This window comes from Glycine max, chromosome 7 (assembly GCF_000004515.6).
Source record: "Glycine max cultivar Williams 82 chromosome 7, Glycine_max_v4.0, whole genome shotgun sequence".
In the NCBI taxonomy this organism is placed as follows: Eukaryota; Viridiplantae; Streptophyta; class Magnoliopsida; order Fabales; family Fabaceae; genus Glycine; species Glycine max.
The window spans coordinates 18997776-19017349 of record NC_038243.2 but is presented as its reverse complement, the minus strand read 5'-3'; the positions used below and the strand labels follow the sequence as shown (position 1 = coordinate 19017349).

At 37.3% G+C, this 19574-nt stretch overlaps 1 protein-coding gene across 1 annotated transcript; it reads right to left on the bottom strand.

The window, feature by feature from the left end:
* Positions 1-1289: 1289 nt before the first annotated feature.
* On the bottom strand, positions 1290-19182 carry LOC106799258 (protein trichome birefringence-like 34). The gene is made up of 6 exons (XM_014777451.1): positions 19044-19182; positions 17465-17466; positions 6052-6226; positions 4967-5038; positions 1775-1904; positions 1290-1557 (listed from the first exon to the last, which is right to left on the bottom strand). Exons 1-6 carry the CDS (start codon positions 19132-19134, stop codon positions 1290-1292), a joined length of 738 nt encoding a protein of 245 aa, XP_014632937.1. The 5' UTR covers positions 19135-19182.
* Positions 19183-19574: the final 392 nt, after the last annotated feature.

Here is a 19574-nt window from a genome sequence, read left to right as displayed (position 1 = left end):
CATAGAAGTGCCTTCTTTTTACCACGAGCAATGGGCACCAGAATCCCTTGACTTTGACCGCTTCAGATATGATGGAACAACATACCAAATCAGACTAAGACAACATCGGTAAAAAGTCTACTTTGTTGAAGGACTAAACCAGTTCAGAAAAGATTTAGGAATTTTTGAATCTTTCACCATTAACTTCTTGGCATGCGATAACAAATCCATATTCGACCTTCATTTTACTCCCTCACTAGAGCACTAGACCAGCGGAAGGCCACGACTAACCTCAGGAGAGTATATTTGGACGCTTGAAATCACACAGTCGATGCTTGGTGCATCAGAACCACTAGTAACCATCAAAAGTTGTACATTGCTCCTTATACAAATTCCTGCTTATATATAATATTGTTTTTTTCCCTCCAGAGACTTCCAAATTGTGCCATCACACATCTTAATGCCTGTGGTCAACACATGACCATCCTTAGAAGATTTGGACCTCCATTACAGTGGAATCTTGTGGCCCTTGACATTGGAATTGGGCACAAATATGTTGTACAACCATGGTATCAATTCCTTGCGGTAGCAATTTCTCCCACGACGATGAGGTCTCCTTCTATTACAGGCGTAGGGAAAAAATATGGGAAATAGTCATCTGCCGCAAGAAAGACTGGGATGACAATGATATTGATTAAATTCAGTTTACGATTGATTTGTCTATCTTTCTTGCTTTCCTGAACAATTTGTCAACTATGTAGTTTCTTTTAATTTACTTATTTGACTTTGAACATCAAATATATTATCAATATATAATCTATTTTAATTTGCATATTAACTTTCATTTTATTTTTGCTTTGCAAAACAAATAAGCATACATGCCAAAAAATTTGCGATCGACCCGTGCGTATGCACTGGTTACAGACTAGTTTTTTTATAAAATAAAAAAGGTAGATCAAATAAATATTAAATAGAAAATGAGAGAATTAATGTTATACGTCTTAGTAGAATTAAACTTAGTCTTCTTAAGTTAGGTCTCAATTCAAGAAGGTGATTGGAAAAAAATATTTCATTAAAATTAATCAGTCAGTCAAATTTTCTAATAAAGATTAATCATTTATAAAAACTAGTGAATATTTTATACCAATTTCAATCTCATGGCAACTGACACAAAATGAAGAGAATATAAGAAAGTAGTGAATAATTTTAATTAGTAGTTTTGTGAATAATTTGAAAATAAAACAATCTTCACAAAGTAGAGACCAAAGGAATGCATTACCTTTGTATAATAATTGTCATAAATTAATATTTCATGATTGTGTAGATTGCATCACCTTTTTCACTAAACTCATGCATTGCGGGGGATGCACTTGTCTTATAAATGAGCAGATCGATATGATAGAGTTGTTTTGAGGATATCTTTCATGAATGGGTGACAAGCTAACGAAAAAAAAAAATGGGGTGTTACGATTGACATGTACTTCCAACCAATCGGACCAGGTTCTCAGGGCCATTTCATACACGCTCAACATTTCAACTCCTTTGTAGACACCATCTGGGTCTCCAAATGAACCCCACCTGCTTGTTCAATTAAATTTGTCACGAATCACGATCAAAATCAATTTGTAAGTGGAGTTGAATGCATGATTGTGTGATAAACAGAGTACAATCATGTCATGTGTGGTGGTTGGAATTGAAATTGTTGGAGTTGTTGACATGAAAGTTTTTTTTTTGATTTTTTTTTTAAGTTTATCGAATTAAGGAAGTGATGGTTAGGTTAATTAAGTGCACTTACAGAACATTCATTACAGGCCTCCTCCACCAGAGATAAGTGTTGAAAACCAGAAAGTCTGCATCAGTCCAGAGCCTGGCATGCTTTTCAATAGCTGTCACTCTCACAGTGCGTTCTGGTAACCTATGGTTCACTGTGTAACATCCCAATTTTCGTAAACTAGATTAAAAAGGATTGTTATTTATAAATAAATAGATTTAAAAAAATGATGAGATTTTATAAATAAATAAATAAGGAGATATAATTATTAATTAAAATAATGATTTGAGAGAAAATAAAAAGGGTTTTTTTATTTGTTTGATAGAGAATAAAATAAAGGTCGTAAATGCCCCTAGCTATAAATAAATGGAGTAAATAATAGGTCGTAAATGCCCCTAGCTATAAATAGCAACATGCTAGGTCAGTTTTCAGACTAACTCCTCAGCCTCCTCTGCCTCACAATTTCGTTTTTTTTCTCTTCTCCCAAAACCCTCTCTTTCCCGCAGGCCATCTAACCTGTCTCAGTAAAATGACGATCTCGGACTCATTCACCGTTGGATCATCGTGAAATTTGAGTACCACGTCCGCAACCCAATTAGGAGCATGCTCACCGTTGGGAATTTTGATATTATATCTGAGCTAAGAGAAATACCCCTCGCATTGTAGCATTTTCCTTTCCCGCAGAAACCCAGAGCTGTCTCGTTAAAACTACGATCCCGATTTTGTTAACCGTTGGATTTTCATGAAATTTGGATATGTTGTTCGAAATTCAATTTCGCACGCTTTTACCGTTGGTATTTGCGAGATAATATTTGTGGAGGAAGAAAAATAAATCGCATGGTGACAGTACAAGTGGAGGCTTTAATCCCTTCTCTGTCTCTTTGACGTTTGGGAACTCTATCGGAGCAGTTAGAGGAAAAAAAATTGGAGGAATCTCAGGGAACCATTAGAGATGCTGCTATCGCTGGCTGAAGACACGTGAGCCCGCTTAGAGGTAAGGGATGAGTTATTCACAATTGGGAATTAGTGAGAACATGTGTAGGGATCCTTAGAGATATCAATTGGAATGAGTTTTGAAGTGTTTTTGCAATTTTCATTTTATCCTTATAATTATTACAATGAATTATATATGTTTGACAGACCAATTGTTATGGAATTGATATGCTATTGTGTTGAGCGTGAACCCTACAAATCGAGTACTTTTTCTAATTAATATGAATTGATGAAATAAAGGAGAAATTTAGAGAGAGATATTGATTTTGTATTTTCTCTTTTTCTTGCTGTTTAGGTTTTTATATATAATTTAAAAAGTTAATATCATAATTGAAATTGACCAAAGTGTTCATATAATTATTTAGAATTTGTGCATTGAAAGCTTACTTTGTAATTTGTGATTCAATATGATGTATGCTAGCTTATACATATATAGAGGTAGTTATTTATATTAATAATTTATGTAAATAATATTGTAGAGTGTTATAGTATGATTCCAAAAATTATTAAGTGTTGGAGTTTGAGAATATTACGGTTAAATTTGATGAACATGTGTATGTTGTACCTTATGAATATCAATAGGAATGTTATGAGATGGTTGATGTGATGTTATGAGATGTTAAAGTGTGGACATGATATTCGATTGTAAATAAGTGAATGTGTTTAACACTTGATGTTACATTAATTATATTGTGAGCTATGAATTATACAATAACCCGACCAGTGTTTATGCGCAGTGTTAAAGAGAAAATGTAGGTTCCAAGTTAGGAACCAGTGTTAAATTGTAGCGCAATTGTGTTAAACATGTTTGAAACATGAGTGTGAGGTCGTGGTATTGTATAATTCATGAGCAGTGCTTATAAATGAAATATGTGATGAATTGTGGAATAATATGTTGCCTTGAAATTATAATATTGTTATTGAGATTGAGTAAAAGTGTAAAGTAGAACAGGTGTTGAATTGTGAGATACGTGAAAACATGTGATGGTGAATTGTGACATTATGAGATGTGAAATTGTGAATGAGTTTTGGTTGTGAATAAGTGTGTGATTAATTCTTGATGTGACATTATTTGTGTTGTAAGCTGTGAATTGTACAATAACCCGACCAGTGTTATCTTGATGAAAAGTGTAAATGCACAGTGTTAAAGAGAAAGTGTAGGTTTCCTATTTAGGAACCAGTGTTAAAGAGAAAGTGTAGGTTCCTATTTAGGAACCCGTGTTAAATTATAGCGCAATATATTGTACGTGTTTAAGACACGAGTATGAGATCGTGGGTATTGTATAATTCACTAGCAGTGTCTGTGTGCTAAAATGATTTTAGGGGTTGGACCTGAATCAGGAGAGAGAGGCCCTGACGGACTCTTCGGAGTGTAGGCCTTGGGGGTCACCGGGTTTGAGTGCTCCTTTAAGCCTATGCTGATCCCATATGGTTGGAGCATTCTCGCAAAACATCGTGACCCTGACTGGTCTCCCTATGATCTTACTTAGTGAGAGTGACCTGACAAACCCATTGTGTGGTGTGTCTTGTTATGTACTCCTAAGCGTCCCAAGGTGGTTTTTCACTGACATGGTACCACATTGCATATAGGTTTGAGTTTTAGCATAATTGTCTCATGCGCTTGCTAATTGTTTATTATGAAATTGATGTGTTATTATGTCTTGATCAGAGCATGTGATTTTTGTGTAATGTGATTGATGATTGAAAAGTGTGATTGATGGATGAAAAGTGAACTTTGAATGACAAAGTGGTGGAATTGCGTGAATTACGTGTAAGTAAATTTTATTTGGTTTATATGATATGTATATCTAGTTGTCTTGTTTCTCTATTAGTTAGGAATGTGATAACTCACTCCCCGTGTGTTGTTTGTATTTGGATCTTGTGATAATCTTGAACTTTGTGTTCGGGGGAGCAGACGACTAGGTGAATTGATTTAAGGAACCTTGTGCTGAAGGATGTCGAGACACAACGCTCTGATAGGATGTGACATTGGGGTATAGGGTTTTATATTAATTGTATGAATTCTTAGACGGTCTTGCTTAAACCGAGATAACTTTATTATTTATTTGGACAAGTTTGAATATGATGTAGAAGAAAGTGAATGTGAGTCTTTTATCCCTTTGAAAGACTTGTGTTTACAAATGTAAAAAAAAAAATACTATTAATTAATATTTGGATTTTTATTCCTTTGTCAATATATATGTGAAGGGTAGAGGGTGTCACACACTGGGCCATCTGAGTTTGATTCTACCAGTAATGGGGACCAATAGTGCTCAATACTTGCATTATATTCTTGAATTAAACGTGCCAATTAATTAAACATATTAGTAGCATACGTATAAATAGTTTAAAATGTAACAATAACTGGAGGATTTAATTTAATTAGTTAAACAAGATAGGTAAATATGCTGTAAATTTTTTTACCCTATTTAATTCTTATGTATCAAATAAAAAATGTGACAATAATCTTTTTTAATTTATCATGAAAGAAACTGTGCTACATATTTTTTAGGATAAGATTGACAGAAAGTTCACAATGGTTTTCATATCCTTAAATATATGCTAGTTTGCCTTGCATGGGGTATATATAATTGGTTCCTACTGCTGGTGTTTGGGTGTCTTCTTTTTGGCTTGACTTTGGCAATTGTCTAGTTGTTTCTTTTACTTTTGGTGTACTTCTATTTGTACTAGTTTTGAATTGGTTAATCCTTTTGTTCTCCATTTAAGTCTTTCTTTTTAATTAATTAAATCTTTTGCTCATAAATAAATGTTAAAGTTCTTACTTTGTTACTTTGAAGTCATAGGTTTAAATCTTAAAAATACAGTTTTTTCACTTGTAGAAAAAGGCGGCTGCATATATATATCGATTCTCTCAAAGAAAACATTTATGGACACTTAAGACTAATTGACACTTAAAATAGAGAAAGAGAGGGGAAAAAATATAGGTATAAGTATAATTAGTGAATATATACACTATTTAAAATATAGAAGTGTATATATATCATTCTCCCAAACCCTATTATGTAGGAACTTTGCTTACTGGGTTTCTCTCTCTTTCGTTATTGGTTTGACTAGAAAATAAAACCCCTTACGAAAGTTTTATCCTCTCTAACCTTTTTTTTTCTTTAAGAAAAAGTACATTTCTATAATCGATCTCTTAAAATAGATTTTTCCTCTTACTTACTTTTGTAATCTTACTACACATATATGGTCAAATAAACGCAAAAGAAATAATTAAGAAAGAAGAAACCATTTTTTTAAAAGTTTCTACCCTTATGCATGTCTGTTACAAGAGTGAGGACTTACTATGGCCTTGAAAATTCTTAGTGAATCATTGGCAGTCGAATGCATGGATTTGAGGGTTGAAGGCAGTATAGAGTCAACAAGGCAAACCATGGAAACCCATTGGCCTCTGATGAGTGAATCCCCCACGAACACTAGCCTCTTGTTCCTTAGCCTTTCAAGCAATGTTGTGCATTGAACCTTATTAACACAAAAAGAACCTGATTAATCAATCATATATATCATACTCCGATATGCATAGGTATGTATGTATAAACAATAACAATCAATACTAAAAATTGTCATGTTTATGATATAATTCAGAACCACTACAATCAATCTTAGTGTGATAAGTAATTGATTTTTTTTTCTTATTCATGTAAACAGAAAAATGCGACTGTGCAATTAAAGTAAAAATTGATCGAGACTATACACACATGCATAATAATCTCCAACATTAATTACTCTTTCTCATAAATTGACTACACTATTAGAAAATACACTTTCAACATCGGTTATTTAGAACATTCTACATCGGTTCTAAAACCGATGTTGAAAGTGACGATGTTGAATGTATGAATGTTTACATCGGTTTTGGAGAACCGATGTTAACATACATATGACAACATCGGTTCTCTAAATAATCAATGTTAAACACAATGAACAATAACAAAAAAAGTGTACGCATGATGAACGTTGACATCGGTTTTCCAGTAAAACCGATGTTAATATGTTAGTTTAACATCGGTTTTCTAAAAAAACCGATGTTAATATATGCCCTTAACATCGGTTTTGCTAGAAAACTGATGTCAACGTTGATGATGCATACACTTATTTGGTGTATTTCTTTGTGTATAATATCGGTTAATTATAAATAACCGATGTTAATATTCAAATATTCACATCGGTTATTTATAATTAACCGATGTTAATGTACAATAGTTGACATCGGTTATCTACAGATAACCGATGTTAAAATACAAATGCTGACATCGCTTATACACAAAAAACCGATGTTAATATACAAACGTTAACATCGGTTTTCTATTATAACCGATGTTGGTTATGATATTAACATCGGTTTTTGTTAATAACCGATGTTGTTTTCAAGTATTTTTTTATATATACTTTCTGTTTTTACAGTAAACCCAAAATTGTACCTGTCAAATGCAATTTCAGGAGGTCCAATTCACAGCAAATAAACATTTTATTATGCTTTCAAGAAATTTTAATGATAATAAACATCAAAGAATTGATTTATATATTATAAAGAACAATCAACAAATGAATTCAATGTTCATGTTACATAGAAAATGTAAAAAATGTCCCTAAATCCTAGGCCTGATCTCTAACTCGGAGATAAAATTGTGCCCACTGGATCCGCAATGCTTTTAATCTCTCAGGCTCCAATGGTCTAGGATTGTTAAAATACTGCATGATGAAATAAATCATATTAAGTTAATAATGTAATACAAATTATAAATAAATCGATTTTCTTTGAAATAAACTTACCGCTTCCCAATTATTTCTAAAAGTTCCTAAAATGATGGTGGACATCTAGTGCATGACATAGTAGCCGCACTCAGTAGTTCCTTTTTGTCTATTACACTAAATACATAATGAAATTTGGATATTAATTAAACAACTAGTGTACAGACACATAAAGAAATATATATAAGTGGAAGTTTTATGTAAATGACTTACCTTGACGACAATCCACCTAGCAGGAGCCTTTGATTTAGGCTGTGAAGCATCATCAAGACCCTTGATAGCACTGTTCCATATGAGTAACAATTAAAAACTGGTGTTGTACGTTGAGGTATTACAATGCAAATGTATTGAAAAGAACACTAACCTATTAATAATCACCTTAAGGTAGTTGTCTGGCCTGTTATGCAATGAACAAAACCAGACAACTAAGTGTTCCTTGGGCAGGATGACCACCATCTGCCAGTGTCCGCTGCAGTGGAACCTAAAATGGGTTAGTACATTAGTAAACATTAATTAAATTTTGTTATTTTGTGACTTACCCATTTAGGTAGGCTCCAAGATACACATCGCGTTGTGAACTCTGCATCCAACTCTTTATGTAACTTTCAGATTCAAACTGCGATTGCCCAGACCTCTAAATGGACTGAGGCTCGAGGAATCCATAGATATCAGAATTCCCCCGCTCACATACATGTTTCAGTGAGATGCCTGTTTATGTTAAGTCAAAGTTAAATATTTATGAATTGAAAGCCATAACTTAGGTAAATAAATGCCTTTTATATAAAGACTTATAGAATCCACAACTGTAACACTGATATGCTGAGACATTGACCACCATGTGTGATTACGGAGAGGTCTTCGTGCTTTATGTACAGGGGGAAATCTGGATTAACGACCCCGAACACGGTGGCATCCCATCTAACCTGATAAGGCCTCAAGAAAAGCTCTGGGATGGTCAATGTCATCAGATAAAGCGGATCATCGACCTCCGGATCGGGCTTCGGAGGTGGTTTTGGCGGAGACACAGCTACCTGTTCATGAAACAAAGTTAAATAGCCAAATTTGAGGCACGCTTAATGAATTAATTTTAAAAGAAGAAACATATAGTAAGGACAATAAGTACCTGGTGTGATAAAGACTTGACCAGATGTGTCGGCCAAGCAAGGAAGGTGTGAAGTGCCTGCCCCACTAAGGAAACCTGATCAGTGGGTACAGGAACTGGAGCATCTGCATCTTTAACCTCGTCCACACTCACCTTTACTTGGCCAGACAACAAAGGAGTGTTATGAACAAGAGTGGATCGCTCATAAACTCTCCCCACGGCAACCAGGCGGGCAGGATCTGCTTCTATGTACAAGCCGCACCTGTCAGAGTCACCCGTCTCAGGATCGTTTCCTGAGGGATTAACACAACTCTCATTTGTGCTCACTCTCGGACCGGAGGGACCAGGACCAACCAGAGGCTCAGGAGGCACTGCAAGTCCCTGAGATTGCATCTATGACTGAAGCTGGCTGAAGGATGCCATGACCTGCCTCGTCACTATCTCTGTGATGGACTCCTCTAGCTAGTCCCTGATCTGCTAAGTCAACTGTTGTAATTCGTCAAGAGGCAGGGAGGAAGCGCTGCGGGACGTTCGTGGAGCCGATCCAAAGTATTGTTTGATGGTGACACCGGCTCCAGCAGCACGGACACGTCCAGGGTGCTCTAGACGTCCAATAGCAATGGCCAAAACATCCTGACGTCCATGGGGGACGAACGATCCCTGTGTGGCCTGCTCCTCAAACGAAAACTGCACAGAAAACACACAATGGTACATGGCATTCTCAAAATATTCAAACATAATTGTAATGGTTAGTTGAAAATGATTTACAATCTTCTCAACGATTTCCTTTGCAGCCTCAGTCGTCATCTCCCCTGTCTTCTTCATGCGGGCCATCTTCCACTTCACGTGGCGTCTGACCGGGAATGGAGGGTCGATGACATCATCAACGCTTCCTGACTGTACAGCTTCCTGCAGCTTCTTCTTGGTCTTCTCAGCCAGGAGCTTCTGCTCCAAATAATCATAACCCCCACGAGACAAAACGTGGGGGGCAGTATTCTGCTTCCGGATGGCCTGTGCCTTGATACGCACATCCTGGAAAAATTAAACAATAATGTTTGAAATGGGTAGAATGAAGTATAACAACATCATGTTTAATATAAAAAACAACTTAAATGGCAAAGGAACATACCTCCCAAGAAGGGTCTCTGCGAGTCTGGCAAAACTGGGCCCACTTTTCCTTGCTGATGCCGTATTTGTCACAGACAGCTTCCTCGACACCGTCCTGATCGGCTGCAAGGGCAAATTTCCTCGTGAGGTCTGATTTAAACTGCCTCCATCTCTCCCCCACAGTCTGTAGTAACTTCCTTTTCGCCCTACAAAATAATGTCCAAAGTCCTGGCTAATAGGCTGGCTCTTGTGCTGCCTCACTTAATTGATGAAAGGCAAACTGCTTTTCTCAAAGGCAGACATATCCTCCATGGTGTAATGATAGCTAATGAGGTCTTAGCTGAAGCTAAATTCAAAAATAACCCCTGCATGGTTTTCAAAGTTGACTTTGAAAAAGCTTATGACTCGGTTTCTTGGGGATTCCTAAACTATATGATGATGAGGATGGGATTTTGTGAAAGATGAAGAAAATGGATCCATGGATGCATTTCTAGTGCAACTATATCAATTTTGATCAATGGCAGCCCTACTAAAGAATTTGTGCCTGAGAGGGGACTGAGGCAAGGAGATCCCTTTGCACCTTTCCTATTTAATATAGCAGCTGAGGGACTCACTGGTTTGATGAGGACAGCTGTCTCCAAAAACCTTTTCAGCAGCTATAAAGTGGGGAGGCAAAAGGAGGAGATTAACATCTTGCAGTATGCAGATGATACACTATTTTTTGGAACTGCAACTACAGCTAATGTTAGAGTCATGAAATCTATCCTCAGAATTTTCGAGTTGGTTTCAGGACTCAAGATTAACTATGCTAAAAGCCAATTTGGGTGCTTGGGTAAATCTTTGGACTGGTGCAAGGAAGCAGCTAGCTACCTTAATTGTGGCCAGTTGGAATTTCCTTTTTCTTACCTTTGAATTCCAGTAGGGTCCACCTCTAAAAGCTGGGATGTTTGGCAGCCTCTCATCAGCAAGTTTGAATCTAAGCTAGCCAAATGGAAGCAGAGATGTCTCTCTATGGGAGGCAGGATATTCCTAACAGCCCTTCCTATCTACCTACTGTCATTCTTCAAAATTCCTAAAAAAGTGGTGCATAAGGTAGTATTTATTCCACACTTGGTCTTGGTTAAATGGAATGGAGACAGACTTCCATCTTCATTTTAACCAGTGGTCTACTAGACTTAAGGAAGAAATGTCTTAGGGATCTTTGTTGTATGGGTTCTCATCTTATGAGATATTTTTTGTAGTTGGGGTAGGCAAAATATGCCTTTGTAATTATATATCATTTTCAGTACATCTAGTACTAAAGTTTTATTAATACTATCAGATTTTGGCAGTGCAAAAAAAAAAAAAAAAAACAATCATGCAAGCATATTTGAAAACTTAAAATACGAATAACTCAAGTTAAAATCAATTCATTTTTTACAACTGTGAACAAATTAACTAAGGTACAGTAGGCAAATTTGTTTTCACTAATATTAGTAAGTCATCACCATTGTAGTAGAATTTAAGTTAAACTTAGATAAGTACCTTATGAAGAGGCCAGCTACCTTGTCACAGCTAACAAGTCAGAACTGAACAAATTTCTGCATGTATAATTGAACAAATTTGTTATCAAATTTGTGTGTGTATGTTTGTATGATGAGTGTGTGTGTGTGTGTCTGTGTGTCATCAGTGTGTGTCTGTGTGTTTCTATCATACGTGTGTGTGTGTATGTGTCATTAGGGTTTGTGTGTGTGTTTCATGACCAATTTTTCTTACTGGCAATTCAGTGGCAGTGTATTGCTTAGGCTTTCGTCGAAATGAAACGAAAATAAAGGAGTCTGACAGAACAACTTCAGTCTTCACTCTTCACTAGTTGAACACAAATAAAAAAAAATTAAACTACTTCAAGGATAAATAAAAGGTTCAGAAGCAGCAGACCTAGATTGTCTAAGCTATTTTATAATGGGCAGCTATAGTTACAATGATGATGAAATGAACTATAGAAAAAAAAGTATAAAATACAAAAGGATAAAAAAACAATTAAGGGCAAAACTCAAAAGCTTTTAGCCATGCTGTATGGAATTTTTTTCTCTCTCTAGCTGCCTTGTTATGTTATATATCTATCTGCATATACAAATGATACTCTCTTTTTACTTCATGGTGAATAATTAACCTACCTAGGTCTAGAATGAGAGACTGAAAGTTCCAAGAGAAGAGTTTGAATGCAGAGAATATCAGCTATGGCAGCAACTAAACTTCTATATTTTGCTGCAGGGGCCACTTCTATATTAGTTGTGGCTTTGTATCTATTGATATTGCCATCAGAATTAATAATGATCAAGCAAAAAAGAGAAAAGATGTTATTTCATATACATTGACCTAAAAATTGATCTACTAACCCGTGTGCTTAAGGACCATATACACTACATTGGTTAAAAGCAAATGTTGCATAATGGTTAAAACTTGCTTGTTGTAGCCTAAACTAGTTTAGCATCTTGTTCTCAAATTACTGGTTTCATAACTATGCTACTGGCTTGTGTAGCATAGTGGTTAAAACTTGCTTCTTATAGCCTAAACCAGTTTAAGCATCCTATTTTCAAATTACTGGTTTCAATTTTCTACACAAGCTACATACAAAAATTCTTAGGATCACTTCACAAACAAAAATATGCATAAAAAGCAATCATTGGAACTATCTTAACTTTTAGACCAAAATACTGACATTGTGTTGGATTAAAAGAACGGGCTGATAAAAGAATCCTAACTAAACTGGGAAAGAAGAGCATAAGAAAACAAATGAAACGACACTCAAACCGAATAATGATTGCATGGGTTGGCTGGAAAACAGTTTGCTTGCCAAAAGACAAAGGTGGCCTTGGCATTAAAGACCTCAGAACCTTTAATACAACACTATTGGGCAAATGGAGATGGGATATTTTCCACAGACAAAAGGAACCTTGGGCCAGAGTACTGATTTCTAAGTATGGTGGCTGGAGGGCATTGGAGGAAGGGAGCAAAGGTTGCAATGACTCTACTTGGTGGAGGGATCTCATCACAGTCCAGCAACAACAACAAAATGTCCCTCTCAAAAGACAAGCAGAATGGAAAGTGGGAAGGGGTGATAAATTCAGATTCTGGGAGGACCGCTGGATAAACACTGAATTATCTTTAAAGGAAAAATTCCAGAGGCTGTATCAGATCTCCTGTCCTCAGAAGCAACTCATACAGCAGCTGGGGACACACACAGACACTGGGGTGGGAATGGCAACTTAATTGGAGAAGACACCTTTTCGATTCTGAAATAGCAATGGCGGATAGTTTTCTTAGGGACATATCACAGCAGCAACTTCATCCCCTAAGGGAGGACACTTGGATTTGGAAACCTGAACCTGCAGGATACTACTCAACAAAAAATGGATCTGATTTGATATAGGGAGAGCTAATGGAGGCAAGACAGGAACAAGATTATGGGGCAATATGGAAACTCAAAATACCCACAAAAACAACAGTGTTCACTTGGAGGCTACTTCGGGATAGATTACCAACAAAGCAAAACCTTAGAAGGAGACAAATACCGATAGATGATATGCTATGTCCTTTATGCAGAAATAAGGAGGAGGGGGCTGAACACTTGTTCTTCAATTGTAGCAAAACCCTCCCTTTATGATGGGAATCAATGTCCTGGGTCAATCTTATCACTGTAAAGCCACAAAATCATAGGGACCATTTTCTTCTACATGGAATGGAGGTAGCAAATGGAGTCAGGTCCAAAACCTGGAAATGCTGGTGGATTGCTTTAACTTGGACAATATGGCACAATAGAAATAAGGTGGTGTTCCAAGATACAACTTTGCATGGAACCAAACTGTTAGAAGATGCCCTATTCCTACTATGGTCGTGGATCAAAGCAATGGGCAAGGATTTTACTCTTCATTTTAACCAATGGTCCTCTAATCTTAAGGAAGGTTTTAGGAACTAGGAGGCGTTAACTCTTAAACTGTTAAATTGTTACAAGAACACAATAAGGGTAAGGGAAACTGTTAAACTCCAATAATAGGCGTTAACTCTTAAACTGTTACAAGAACACAATAAGGGTAAGGGAAACTGTTAAACTCCAATAATAGGCGTTAACTCTTAAACTGTTACAAGAACACAATAAGGGTAAGGGAAACTTCACTAAGGAGAAGAAGCACAAAGTTGTCACGATGCTTGAGTTAAATATGAGATACCCTAGCCATGTTTAGTTCACTAAGTGTGCGATACATGAATGCAATCAAATATTTATACAGGATTAGACCAAACATACCTATGTGAGGTGGCGAAGGAGAAGAAGCACAGACTTCTGACGATGCTCGAGTGCGACGAACACGATGCTCGACCTTAGACAAAACGATGGTCAAATGGAGAACATACAACTTCAAGGTAGATGGAGAACAAAGAGAGCAAGAAAGCTTAGATGGAGAAGAAGACAAAGAGAAGGAGAAGACAGCGCGAAGGAGACGAAACATACCTAGGTATGGTGGCGAAGGAGAAGAAGCAGAGACTTGTGACGATGCTCGAGTGCGATGAAGACGATGCTCGAGTGCAACGAACACGATGCTCAGATGCAGGCAGGGACCTTGAAGGTAGACGGAGATTAGAAGAAGAGAGCGCGAAAGCTTAGATGGAGAAGAAGACAGAGCGCCAGCTTCTTAGGGCTCACCATATCTTTTAAAATATAAGTTCAACATCGGTTTTTAAAAAAAATTGATGTTAACAAAATGATGTTAAGGTTAACATCGGTTTTTTTGGAAAAAACCGATGTTAACATATCAAACGTTAACATCGATTTTCTAAAAACCCGATGTTAATAAACATATGTTAACATCGGTTATTAAAAAACCGATGTTAACTAATAAATGTTAACATCGGTTCTCCAATAACCGATGTTAATGAACTTCATTAACATCGGTTTTTCACAAAACCGATGTTAACGTATACATGATATTTACAATTATGCCACCGCGCATAAGTTAACATCGGTTTTTTTAACAACCGATGTTGAATCCGCTTTTTGTAGTAGTGCTAGGACTATGAACATGTTGTTGGGCTACAAGTGTGAGTTGAAGTCCCACATTGGGTAGAAGTGGAAAGGTTGAACACCATATAAGTAAGGAGAAGACCCATAAACCTGAACCTTAAGATTTTGAGTTAGAGTGTGGTGTCAGGTCTCCTTATATGGTGGCTCGTGGTCCACAGGTGTACCCCTCAAATCTCCCTAACAACTGGTATCAAGAGATTTTGGTTACTCCACGGGTACCCCTCGAATCTCCCTAACAATTGGTATCAAGAGCTTTTGGTTACTCCACGGGATTTCCTTAATTTAAAGGAATTAGTGGGAGTCTTCTCAGTTTAGAGGAGGCAATGGGAGCAATGGCATTAGAAGAGGGGTAGGTGAAGATCGAGAAGTTCGATGGCAGAGATTTCAGCTTTTGGAGAATCTTTCAGTCATGTTTCCAATTCGGCATTGAATACTGAAGGCAGGGGAAGGACTACCCAGAAGGGTCAGAATGGTCGAGACAGATCAAAGTCAAGAGGGAAAAGTCAGAGAAAATTTCAAAGTAACATTACTTGCTTGAATTGTGACAAGAAAGGTCACTTTAGCAATAAGTGCAAGGCACCAAAGAAGAACAAGTCGCACAAAAACAAGAAGCACGATGATGATGAATCCGCAAATACAGCAACTGATGAACTTGATGATGCATTAATTTGCAGTTTGGATAGTCCTGTTGATTCATGGATCATGGACTCAGGTGCGTCGTTCCACACTACTCCCTCTAAAGATTTATTGTCTAACTACATTTTTGGAAGATTTGGGAAAGTTTAGGATACATGAGTGAAAAAGGAATGAAGCTTATGGCGGCAAAGGGTAAGCTATCACGCCTCAAGCATGTTGATGTTGGTGCTTGTGAACATTGTATCCTTGGAAAGCAGAAAAAGGTCAGCTTCTCTAGGGCAGGGAAGACTCTTAAAGTTGAAAAGCTAGAATTGGTGCACACAGATGTTTGGGGGCCAGCCCAAGTGAAATCTGTTGGAAACTCACGCTATTATGTCACCTTTATCGACGACTCTACCAAAAAGGTATGGGTTTATTTTCTTAAAAATAAATCTGATGTGTTTTTTGTGTTTAAAAGGTGGAAAACAGAAGTTGAAAATCAAACAAGTCAAAAGGTTAAAAGTCTGAAATCTGACAATGGCGGGAAGTATGATAGTTAGGAGTTTAAAGACTTCTGTTCAGAACATGGAATCAGAATGATCAAGACAATACCAGGAACACCTGAGCAAAACGGTGTTGCAGAAAGGATGAATAGAACCTTGAATGAGAGAGCGAGGTGTATACGGATCCAATCTGGCTTGCCTAAAGCATTCTGGGCAGAAGCAATAAACACAGCAGCATATCTCATCAATAGAGGACCATCAGGTCCTTTGAATTATCAGTTGTCCAAAGAAGTATGGTCTGGAAAGGAGGTAAAACTTTCACATTTGAGAATTTTTTGTTGTGTTTCATATATACTGATAGACTCTAATAATAGAGATAAATTGGATCCGAAGGCAAAGAAGTGTTATTTTATTGGTTATGGATCTGACATGTATGGCTACAGGTTTTGGGATGACCAAACCAATAAAGTTATCAGAAGCAGAAATGTTACTTTTAATGAGAACTTATTTTATAAGGACAAATTTTCTGCATAATCAACATGTGCAGGTAAACTGTCAAAAATTTCTGAGAAAGCAACACTTGAAGAAATTTCAGAAAGTGATGTAGCCAACAGAAACCAGAGTACAGGCATAGAGGTTGAGTCAGAACCAAAACCATCAACTCCTCCAAGAAAATCTAACAGAATTTCACTACCACCAGATAGGTATTCCCCTTCATTGCATTATTTGTTGTTAACTGATGCTGGTGAGCCAGAATGTTTCAGTGAGGCTACACAGGGGAATGACACTATTAAGTGGGAGCTAGCGATGAAAGATGAGATGACATCCCTTCAGAAGAATAAAACGTGGTCTTTAACTAAATTTCCAGAAGGAAAGAAAGCGTTACAGAATAGGTGGGTCTATAGGCTAAAGGAAGAATCTGACGGTAGAAGAAGATACAAGGAGAGACTTGTGGTGAAAGGGTTTCAGCAGAAACAAGGAATTGATTTCACAAAGATCTTCTCTCCAGTTGTAAAGATGACTACCATCAGAGTTATTCTGAGTATAGCAGCTGTAGAGAATCTTCACTTTGAGCAGTTAAATGTTATAACTGCATTCTTGCATGGGGATTTAGAGGAAGACATCTATATGACCCAACCAGAAGGTTTTGAAGTGCCAGGCAAGGAGAATCTTGTGTGCAAGCTTCACAAAAGTTTATATGGCTTGAAACAAGCACTGAGGCAGTGGTACAAGAAGTTTAATGAGTTTATGAGCAACTCAAGATTCAACAGATGTGACATGGATCATTGCTGCTATGTTAAGAAATATACTAATAGTTATGTTATGCTTGCCGTGTATGTTGATGACATGTTGATTGCAGGATCTAGTATGACAGAAATTAACAAGTTGAAGCAGCAGTTGGCAGAAAACTTTGAAATGAAGGATCTTGGTTCAGCTAAACAAATCCTTGGTATGAGAATTCTTAGAAACAGATCAGAAGGAATTTTGAAGCTGTCTCAGGAGAAATGTATACACAAGTTGCTTGACAGGTTTTACCTTGGAGATTCTAAGACCAGGAATACCCCTTTGGGATCTCATTTGATGTTTTCAAAGAAGCAATCTTTGCAGACAGATGAAGAAAAATGTTACATGTCAAGAGTACCATATGCATCAGCAGTTGGGAGTTTGATGTATGTTATGGTGTGTACCATACCTGACATAGCACATGCAGTGGGAGTTGTCAATAGGTTCCTATCAAATCCAGCAAAGGAGCATTGGGAAGGTGTAAAGTGGATACTCAGATATCTGAAGAGTACTTCAGAGATGTGTTTGTGCTTCAGAAAAGGCAATCTCACTTTACAGGGATTTTCAGATGCAGACTTGGGAGGAGATTTTGATACCAAGAAAAGCACCACAAGCTACATTTTTACTTTGGGAGGTACTGTTGTGAGTTGGAAGTCTAAACTTCAAGATAGAGTTGCTCTCTCAACCACGGAAGACGAGTACATAGCTATCTCAGAAGCAGCTAAGGAGATGATTTGGCTAAAGAATTTTCTCAATGAATTAGGGAAAGAACAAGATAATGCTCCAATGTTTAGTGATAGTCAAAGTGCTATAAGTCTTGCTAAGAATCCAGTCTTCCATTCTAGATGCAAGCATATTCAATTAAGATACCATTTTATCAGGGAGTTGATAAATGATGGAGACTTATCTTTATTGAAGATCTTAGGATCAGAGAATCCAACAGATATGTTGACTAAAGTTGTTACAATTGACAAACTGAGGCTTTGCATTTCCTCAGTTGGCCTTCAAGGATAATTGAAGATGAAGGCGCTACACTAGGTAAAGAGTATATGAACTCATTGCTTACAAGGAGCTGCTAGAGTTTGGAACTTAGACTCCAAGTGGGAGAATTGTTAGAGTTTGTGGTCTTAGTTCCTTTGTCCCACATCGCTTGGTCTGTAAAACTTGTGTGGTCTTAGTCCCACATCGCTTGGTTTGTAAAAACTTGTGTCTCATTAGTGTTATATATAGAGACACCTTGTAAGCTTTTATGTGCAAGTAATAAAAAGTTCTCCTAGTGTTGCCGTGGATGTAGGCACATACATTGTGTGCTAAACCACGTTAAAATTTGTGTCTTTTTCTTTCTTCCCTTTATTTCTTTCTCTTCTTTTATTGCTCTATACTAACAATTGGTATCAGAGCCGATGGTTCAAGTTGGTGACCGGCTCAGACGAGTATGCAAGTACCGCAGGTGGCCAGAATGGCTAATGGCACAGCGTGCCCTGCAGGTGAAGCGGGGTGACCAGAATGGCTAGCAGGCAAGGCAAGTACCGCAGGTGGCCATGACTATACTCGTGGATGATAAAGACTTCCATTCGAGGGGGAGACTACCATGTGGAAGAGACTCACACTTGAGGGGGAGATGTGTTGGGTTACAAGTGTGAGGTGAAGTCCCACATCGGGTAGAAGTGAAAAGGTTGAACACCATATAAGTGAGGAGAAGACCCATAAACCTGAGCCTAAGTGTGGTGTCAGGTCTCCTTATGTGGTGGCTCGTGATCCACAGGTGTGCCCCTCGAATCTCCCCAACACATGTGATGATGAGAAACCCTACAATAATTTTCTATGGGAAAGAGGTAGAGAGAAGAGAGACACAACTGGGAAGGTCACACTTGTGAGGCTTCCATCTCCAATTCTGGTAACTCAGATCCTTCCTTCCAAACTTCTCACAAGCAAACTTATCTGACATGAACGTGCATTGCTTCTCTTTGTATAATAATGGATCAGATTCATTATCAAAAATAGTTTATACCATGCTCCCTAATATGTAATGTGGAACATCTTGAATACAAGAGAGAAATATCTTCATGCATAAACACAGACCACCTTTTGGATTCCATAGATGGAAACTTTGGTTTTTAACAAATATTTTCCTGCAATGCATCCAAGAAGCGTGTCGTTTATAATTATTGAATGGCATTTTGTTAGAAACTCACTGTTGAAATGTGAAAAAAGTAAAGAATGATTTTATTGCATGCTTGACTGAAATTGAGTAGTTCAAGGAGAGACATCTTTACTCCAAGGGTTTCCCTTCACAAATTATCTCTCCTATGAGGCTATGACAATTGAGCCCTTTCTTGGTTCTCTCAAAATACAAAGCCCAAATGCTTCCCCTATTTATTTATCAAC

Excerpts from the sequence above, each read along its gene's own strand:
- LOC106799258 (XM_014777451.1), bottom strand. The coding sequence starts at position 19,134 with ATGTCAGATAAGTTTGCTTGTGAGAAGTTTGGAAGGAAGGATCTGAGT. Across the intron at positions 1,905-4,966 it reads AAACTCAGATGGCCCAGTGT|TGAACCATAGGTTACCAGAA; the intron begins GTGACACCCTCT and ends GATGTTACACAG. Across the intron at positions 1,558-1,774 it reads AGGCCTGTAATGAATGTTCT|GTGGGGTTCATTTGGAGACC; the intron begins GTAAGTGCACTT and ends TTGAACAAGCAG.